A 9,219-nucleotide genomic window follows, 5' to 3' on the forward strand; every position below is an offset into this window, starting at 1 on the left:
GCGGCGCCATGAGCGCGCGCAGGGATGGCTACCGCCGCTCGGACCTGCTGCTGCCGCCGCACGCGCACACGCTGGACGCCGCGGGCCTGGCGGAGAACCTGGGCCTTCACGACATGGCGCACCAGATGGAGGAGGTGCAGGTGAGGGCGCGTCGCTCTCGTCCTCTCTCCCCCCAGAGCGTTGGCCTCTCTCCTACCCTCTGCCCGGGCTCCCCACCGCTTAAGGAAACTTTGTCGTTTCTCCCCCAGATTGTCGACGATCAGCACTTGCTTCTGCACGATCAGACTGTAATTCGCAAAGGTAGGTTCTGGCCACGTACGGCCTGGACTGACTCTTAACAGTGGTGAAGCCACTAACTGAACGGCAAGGTCGGGGGCATTTGGTGGCCGACTTGGGACATCTGTGGTGGAAGGGATGAGGAGGACTCAGGGAAGGCAGGTTTTAGGAGTGAGAAGAGAGGGGATTATCCGATTCTTTCTGACCTAAATGATAAAGGATGCTGTTCATGTCTCCGACGTGTTACTGATCTTTGTATTTGCCTGTTTTTACAATGTTAGGGAGTGTTCCAGGGTGAGTTAACACTGATTTAATTTGGAAAAAAACAAAGCACCTTAGTCGAGTGGTTGGTTCTGTGATACTTTTAATGGTCGGATGAGTTGATGTGATTTTTGCTTCTGATTTCAAATACACATGCCAAAGATCCTCAATTCGGACCTGCAAGAAGTTTTGAAACAGTTTGGCCCACCAAATAGACAGCCTTGAAAGAACGCGGTGGGGGTGGGGGCATCATGATCTGTCAGATGGGTTTATGCAGGATAAGCCGGGAGGGGATTTGGAAAATTGGATTACTGTACTTGGTGAGGAAAATTACCTTACTGTACTAATGGGATTGCCAGTCCGCCTGTTTTGGGAATCGGAGTAGGCCTAAATTAAAGGTGGCTACGGTCTGTTACTTGAAGTTAGACTGCTTGAAATCAATTGGGGGAAAATGGGTTTTGGGGGGGAAAAAAACCCTCAGAAAATAAACTGAATTTCCCAGTAAACTTAGAACAGAACAGGTTTGTTTGTATTTAAAAAATTTGCCGTGATCAGTTGCACGGAAAGGTTTTGGCAAAGGATCTGAGTGTCCTGTGATTTTGGTTGCTCGTTGAGCGAAAGAAAAATAAAATCAACCATTTATTTAGTACTGTAAACAATCTTTTACAAACAAATATTCTAATTAAAGGTTTTTAACAGTGGCTAGAAAATGAAAACGCTCCATGCTTGAGATCTTGAGTAATTAACTTTCTAAGGTGTTAACTTGCAAATTTCAGATTCGATTATCTTTGAAGAAATATGGCTGTTCAAAAATCTGCTTGCAAATCATAGCCCCACATGCAGTTGTTACTTGTTTCAAGAGCTCTTTCTGCTTTGGTTAAGAGGGTTTGAAAAGGTGTCTCTCGCTTGCACTCAGCTCTGAAGACTGCCACTTCTGATCTTCATTCCCAGGTCCTGTTTCTATGACCAAGAACCCCCTGAATCTCCCTTGTCAGAAGGATCTGGTGGGGGCTGTGATGAACCCCAGCGAGGTCTTCTGCTCAGTGCCTGGACGCTTGTCCCTCCTGAGCTCCACATCTAAATACAAAGTGACAGTTGCTGAAGTCCAGAGGCGATTGTCCCCGCCTGAGTGCTTAAATGCCTCATTACTGGGAGGTGTTCTCAGAAGGTACACGGGGACGCATTCTGGCACGGTGGTAGGTTGGTTGGCTTGTTGAAGGTGAATATCTTAAAAGGACCAGGAGGTATTTTTAACATTTATGTAACTTTTATACCAAACACTGAATTCTAATTGGCTCAGAGGGTTTTTAGTACATTTCTCCTCTTTTAGAAAGTGCCAACTATAGAAGAAAGTGCTAAAGCAGCGCTAACAGATTCTCATTTGGTTAGAATTTGATTCCGTGTGTGGAGTGGTGGCATCTGTACTATGGAAAGAGGAACTCCAAGGGTTTTGTTCCCTCGGGGAGTTGTCGGGGTATTTTTGTTTTTTGTTTTTTTTTTTTTGCTTTTTGTTTTTGGAGCTGCTGCAGTGTTTACGAGTAAGAGAGTTGTCGGGGTATTTTTGTTTTTTGTTTTTTTTGTTTTGTTTTGTTTTTTGTTTTTGGAGCTGCTGCAGTGTTTACGAGTGAAAATTTATCAGCTCCAGTGCCACTTGAAATATTCTGTGATTTAAAAAAAAAATGTTGACAGTGCTTAGGTAGATATTTGAGTTTTAGAGGGATTAATTCAGTGAGGACTCCCTGTACCGTTTGATGTGATCCACATACTGTAGATAGTCTTTGACGAATTTCAATTTTGAGAGCAGCACTCTAGGAATTTGGGATTTTTAAATGTGGCTTCTTGAGAATAACCACAAGTTAACTTTCTTGTACTCAGAGCCAAATCTAAAAATGGAGGCCGGTCCTTGCGGGAGAAGCTGGACAAGATCGGGCTGAATCTGCCGGCGGGGAGACGGAAAGCCGCTCATGTTACCCTCCTGACGTCCTTGGTAGAAGGTCAGTGGAGTTTTGTTAATGTTCTTGGGGGTGGGGGGGTGTTGTTTGTTGCGCTGTGTCTTTAATACTTTTCTAAAGAAAACTTTAAAAACCCAATCACGGGTAGAGTGAGGTGAAGGTGATTCGATTTGTCATAAGTTCATTACAGTGAATCACCGTAATCACGTCAAATAAGTTAACGTTTCACTGTCTGGCTGCTGAAGTGTATTCTTTTCTGGGTTCCCAGATAAGTGCAGGAAAGAAATTGGTTTTCCTAACCAAGAAATCATACTAGAGGATGTTGAGACATTTCCTGTTAAATGAACCAGTTTTTGAAAGATGCGATCGATCAGTTGATACACCTTTAGAAAGCTTGTTACTTATTGGTGGGCAGAAGTATGGGCTCTGGTTTTTCGTAGCTGTGGGATATTTGGATTGTGGTCAGTGAAAAGAAGCCCTTGCTAGGACTGGCCCAGCTCGCAAGTCCTTTGTTCATTCTCCCCATCAAAAGAAAAGAAAAAAGTACTGGGGGGAGGGCCCACAGATGAGCCCTCTCCCCACTCCCAAGATAGAGTAGGATGTGACATTTCAGTTTCTTGAATGTTCCTCCACGCCCCCTCTCCGACCTGGAGAGTAGCCAAGGATGCAGTACAGTCTTTAAGCGGCGAGAAAAAAAAAGTGAAGTAATTTTTAAAAAACAAAGCACGCACACTTACTGTGCACAGGCTTCTCCTGCAGCCTGCAGCCACCTCTAGCACCTTGCCCAATCAGCAGAGTGCGGGGCTCTGGCTCCGGGAGCTGATGGAGGGGTTCGAGCTTTTGAACACTTTTCTTTCCCTGGTCTAATGGCGCTACTTCGGTGCTGAAAGACTTGGCAGAGCCCCGCTCTACCTTTTTACGAGTGTCTTTGGAGGTCAGGGCCAGGAGAAAGGAGCTGCCTGTTAACTGCCTGTTGGGGACCAGCTGTCCCGCGTGGAGAATGGTGGGCTCTGCGTGCTGGGCGCATAAATGTGTCTCCGCTAGGTTTTCTTACGAGCCTGGCAGGGGTGCTTGAATAAGGAAGTGTGTGCCAGAACAATGCTTCTCAGATTCTGATTTAGTAAGTCCTGGGGTTGGGGCGGGGGGCGAGTGGTGAGGGGGCACCATCTGGGGCTTTGGAAAGCGCTACCAGCCTTGCGTCATGGAGTCGGGGGCCGGGCACCTCTGTTGGGAGGTGACTCCCGTTGGTTTTCTGTCCCTCTGCTCCCCCAAGAACTTGGACAAAGGGGGTGGGGTAGTCAGTCCAAGCTTGTAGTTTGGGCTCTAAACATTTCCAAGAGGAAACACACTTGCCTTCCTTTCTTAAAGAAATAAATCTAGAGACCTGCCCCCTTCAGCCACGGGGAGCCCTGGTTTAAAGGGAAGTTCCATGTCGAAGACTTTGTCCAGTTTCATCAAGAGAAACGGCCAGCTGGCTGCTGTCAAACACGCTCGTCTCCTTAAAGTTCCCTACTTCTCCACAGTGACGACTGTCTTATTATCAAGTGAAAGTGTGGGTGTGTCTCGACTTACCTGTTTCAGCTGGGCAGGAGACTGGTTGACATCACCTCGGTACAGCTAAACCTGTCCGGGTCTTTTTTCGTCACATTGTATGATTTCACCTTCTCCCCAGGAGGTGTTTGCCGCCTGGATTGTTGTCCCTGCATCTCATTTCATTTTCGAATACAAAGTGACCGGTAGACAGGGAGAGTTAGAGAATAGGAACAGGACCATCTGCAGGTGGTGGCCGCAGCCGTTGTAAAGTCTGTTGTCCTTACCGATGATTCTAGGTGAGGCTGTTCATTTGGCTCGGGACTTTGCGTATGTCTGTGAAGCAGAGTTTCCTAGCAAACCGGTGGCCGAATATTTAAGCAGACCTCATCTCGGAGGACGGAATGAGATGGCGACGAGGAAGAACATGCTGCTGGCCGCACAGTAAGTATCCAGGCTTGAGGTGATGACGATGCTCTGACCTTGAAGTTGAGGGGCCAGCACCATCTGTGGTGCTCAAGAAAGACATGCTCCTTAAATAAGTTAGGGAGGGAGAGCGAAAGCAAATGGCAAGGGGCTTCTTTTACCAAGTCAGATATGTTAACTTTTTGATGGGTTTTGGAAGGGGAATCAGAAAGCGTGTATTGCTCCAGTAATGAGTGCTTTTTTGAGCTGCTTGGTTACTGAAGTCAAAGTAGTTCAACTCCCCTTTTATTGTCGTGTTTGCATATCTTACGAAAATGTGTTGAAAAGAATTTGTTTTGTCACATCCAGTGAAGATTGTGTGCCTTCTGCCTCCTGATAACAAGACTTTTTTGTTTCTTAAATGTAACGATTATCGGATTTGCGGGAGACAAGTGGGCAAATTAAATGTCTCCAAAACGACAACGCAGCTGCAGGATTTCTCACAGAAACCAACAGTAAATTGGTTTAAAAATCATGGTAAATGAAGCAGAACTAGTCCAGTCAGGAAATGGAGCAAAAGGGAAGGGAGCACAGTGAACCAGCTGGATTAAAAAGAGTGAGTTTCAGGGAAATGTGTGATGCTCCGAATTGGTTTAGTGAACCAACCTATACCAAGCATCCCTTAACCTCCTGGACTGGAATCCTGAACCCACACTGCTTTTTCCAGTCCTGGTGACCTTGGCCGGTGGACTAGGGTTAATCTTGTTATCTTTTCTAATTGCAGTGAGGGTTAAATAAGATAGCACTCTAAAAGAGTCGGGAGCACATAATAGGTGCTAAGTGTGGCAATCGGCTGTTAGTATTAGCATTGAAGCCTCTTACTTACTGCCTCGGCTCAGGCCAGAAGTTCTGATTGCATCCCAGGACTTCTGTCATCCTCTAGGTAATTCACCTTGTACCCTTTACCTGTCAAGAGCCAGATTGAGCTCACAGGTGTGTGTTGACTGCCTTCTTCGCAGGCAAGTGTGTAAAGAATTCACAGAACTTCTCAACCAAGACCGAACACCCAACGGGAACAACCGGCCCGCCCCGGTCCTGGAGGCGAACATCCAGAACTGCTTGTCTCACTTCAGCCTGATAACGCACGGTTTTGGCAGCCAGGCCATCTGTGCCGCCGTCTCCGCAGTGCAGAACTACATAAAAGAAGCCCTGACGGTCATAGACAAATCCTACATGAGTCCCGCTGACCAGAGTTCGGCCGATTCTAGCAAAACCCTGGAGAAAATGGAGAAGCACAGGAAATAAAAATGGGCGTGAACGGAGGGCCAAAGAATCTGGAAGGAGAAAGTCTCCCCCAACGTTCTCTGCCCTCACAGACAGGGCAGCTCCTCGCCTCGGGGGGTGAGGTTGAGCTTGTTACCCACCTTCCCATTAAAAAGGCCTCTGTTGATTGATTTCCGGATCTTTCTGTGCCCTCCCAGCGTCCTTAGAATTTCTCGAGCGCTGAGGCAGCTCCTTACTCTGGACAAGTTATCAGAAGGTGACAAGTGCTGATTCTTTACTTATTAAGCTTATGTTTTGTTTTATTTTTTATTTTTTGAACCCCATTCTTCCTTTCTTTGAAAGTGGTGCTACAAGTTAGAACCTTTTAAATAAATCCCCTGGGCTCACAATCCCGCACACTTAGCTGTTGAAACGTCAGATCGATGAGAATTCAGATCGACGACAACTTTCAGATCCACAAGAATGGCTGGCTTTTGTGCCCACTAAGTATTTATCTAAAAGAGGTATTTCTCGAGCCTCTTCAGATATCAGATCCTACAGCCAGTAGGAGGCAGAGATTCTAGCCACTGAGCAACTAATTAGTAGGTGGCATTGGACACACTTAAAACCCCTTGTTCAGAGGGGGCCTTTGGGTTTTACAAAACTTGTAGAAACAAAGCCTGCTGATTTTTTTTTTTTCTTTAAAAAAAATGGAAAGTTAACTCTTCAAATGGGAGATTGTTTGAAACGACATGTTCCTTTAAGGTACTGAAGCTTTATTTGCATATTTATTTCACATCTTGGTGTTTTGAGTAAACTTGAAAAGGGTAGGCATGAAGCATTTTGTTGTTGTTATTTTTTTTTGTTTTTTTTTTTTGTTTGTTTTTTTGCTGCCTGTCATCCTCAAATCCCAGAGGAGAGGCTGTTGTTATTTTGAGAAACGGTACATTGAGTGTACAGATTTTATTTATGCATAATTTAATCTGGTCTGTAAATACGGGTGCACTTCTTATGACTTTTTGAGAAATGGGATTCCGTTGTAATAACTTTTAAAGGTGATGGGGTCGTCTAAAACATATCTTTAGGTTTTATTCATATGTACACAGGGTATTAAGAATTAAGAGGGTCCTGGACTCTGTCGATGCAGAAGAGTCTGTTTGATTGAAGCTCCGTTCACAAAGCAATAACTTTGTGTCTCGTTCATTCGCGTCTGGCTGCACTCAGACGAGTGTGCACGGGACAGTGTGTGTGTGGGTGACGTGGAGTTCGGAATTGAACTCCATGCCTGTAAGCGTTCCCCAAGTAATGGTTGTGTATACGATACCTGTACAATAAAAAGTATTCTCGATAGAAGCTGTGACGGTCTGGTTATAACTTTGTCTCTAAGGTGATGAGGGGCACAGTGGCAGAGCTGTCACGATGTGACTGGTTTAGTGGATGGGACCGGGCGGGTTGTGTTCCTTGGGGAACCTGAAGTTAATTTTCCCTCCCTGCAAGATGGTTCCGCTGCCCCAGGCTCTGTGCCCACCCGTGGCTCTCAGCTGCGTATCGGACTGTCCCCCTCGCCGCAAGGGGTGTTGGGAAGTGTGTGAGGAGGGACGTTTATTGACAACAGCGCGAGGAGCTGGGACTGTCTCTTGCGTAAGGTGACCCTGTTGAGAAACAGTTACTCTGTGGCCAAGTTGCCACCTCAAAATATTGAGGATGGAAATGAGACGATTATAGGTAGGAGGTCCCCCGGCAGACATTCCTTAGGAGAACTTGGCATTCAATCAAATGCAAGCCTTGCAGGTGTGGGCGCTCATTGTTTTCAATCAATCGCAGTGAGCCACCTTCAGAAACTGGATGATGCGTGCGTATCCAAGGCACACTGATCATTTCGTGCACCGGGTAAATCAGGCTGGGTCTCCACACTCTACCTGAGGAGCAGGAGAGTGGCGGGGCTTGCCTACTTGCTGGGCATTTGAGCATCTTGGATGCGCACCGCCGGTACTTGATTTCAAGTTCAAGTGGCCTGGCACGTCCTCCAGGAAGTGATATGTTTATAGTTTGGCATGAGTGGCTGGGCTTCAAAGGCAAGTGGGAGCAAGAGGATTTTCCACATTGGATGAGGCTGTGGCTTCAACTCCAGTCTCCTAATTCTTCATTCACGACTCTCCGCCGAAGACTCGGCGATTCCTGACTTACTGTTGGCATTGGATGTTATTGAGTAATTTAAACTCTGCCAACCTAATACTTTGCTCTTGGCAGCTTGTCACTGAACCTTCTCGTTTAGTTGGATTTATCTGGTTGATAAAGGCAAAAATCACAATCGCTGCGCTTTAGAGCAGCGAAAAAGAAGTCTTACCTTGGCAATTATTTCTCAATCAAGACATGAGATGTTTTGGGCATTAAAAGGAAGTTATGGGGGCAAAGGACCGAAAGTAAAAGGACTATTTTGTTATCGGCGTCTTAACTTGGTTTTGGACTACAGTTTGGCTTTTAGGAGCTGTGCCGAATTGCAAGGCAGACAATGTTCTGGAAACGCCCCAAAGCCAACCGCGGATTGAAGTGAGTCATAGGCGGGGCTCGTTTCTGCCTCCCTGCTCAGTTCTCATTCCCACTGGAAGTTCACAGGACACAGCCGCTGACGGTCCTGGGCCCGGTGCACAATGCCAGGTGTTTTCTTCCCGACACCTCTGAGCCGATGCCATGCAAAACAACCGAGTCCCCTCAAGAGGTCCCTACTTCACGCGGGCTGTATCAGCTTTGCCATCGAGCTGTCGTTGACTCGTGAGCCAAGGGTGCCCTGTCTGGGGCCAGCAGGTTGGTAGACCCCTGCTTCCCACGGGCACCGTGGTTTGTGCTTCGAGCTCTGGCTCAGGGAGGTGGCGCTGCTTTCTCCTTTTCCCCTTCGCCCTGGGCCGTTGTTGCACTGGGCTGTTTGACAAATCGGGTTTTTTATTGAGGCACGTGACACCGCTGACTGAAGTCTTTGCCCTCTGGGAGAGAAAAGGAAGATGGGTCCTTTTTTTTCCTGGTTGCACTGAACGGAAACCCCTCATCGTAGGCACGCTTCTAGAATTCCATTTATGAAAGAGATCCCTCAGCAGGACTGGATGTCTGTTGGCTGGAGCCTTGCCATCCAGACACCTGGTACCTTGAAGATGCCCTCCCGCCTCAGACGGCACGCGGAGAGGTTCCTGGAGGGTCAGAGGGCGTTGTCACCACACCTCACGGTTGTCTCATCCTCCATGTGGGCACCATTTACGTTGTGGGCTGGGAAAGGACTATTCGTCTGGTCCTTGTTTTCAAGGATTCCAGAACAATGGCCATCATTCTCCTCCTGTGGCAGGGGGTGACTAGTGTCATCTCAGTGGATGGTGAGGGTTTTTCCTCACTCTAGCTCTGAGACCTAGAGTTCCTGTGTTTGAGTATGAAAACACAAAAACGGGATAGGGTCTTGGATGGATGAGAGCCAGAGTCCTCTCAAGGCGTGGCGACTTCTGGAACCCACTGCCTACTTTCCAGGGAAAAACGTTGCTTACCAGCT

General features: G+C 47.1%; 1 protein-coding gene across 1 annotated transcript in view; it reads left to right on the forward strand.

The window, feature by feature from the left end:
- TFAP2C (transcription factor AP-2 gamma) overlaps window positions 1-7,025 on the forward strand; it is a 9,104-nt gene extending 2,079 nt beyond the window's left edge. Inside the window, 6 exon segments of the mRNA XM_025039972.1 lie at window positions 1-140; window positions 249-300; window positions 1,489-1,705; window positions 2,413-2,531; window positions 4,319-4,463; window positions 5,444-7,025. The exon segment at window positions 1-140 is cut by the window's left edge and continues 71 nt beyond it. Coding sequence (XP_024895740.1) covers window positions 1-140; window positions 249-300; window positions 1,489-1,705; window positions 2,413-2,531; window positions 4,319-4,463; window positions 5,444-5,729 — 959 coding nt within the window. The 3' untranslated portion in view covers window positions 5,730-7,025.
- Window positions 7,026-9,219: the final 2,194 nt, after the last annotated feature.

Source organism: Pteropus alecto, unplaced genomic scaffold (assembly GCF_000325575.1).
Source record: "Pteropus alecto unplaced genomic scaffold, ASM32557v1 scaffold45, whole genome shotgun sequence".
Lineage (NCBI taxonomy): Eukaryota > Metazoa > Chordata > Mammalia > Chiroptera > Pteropodidae > Pteropus > Pteropus alecto.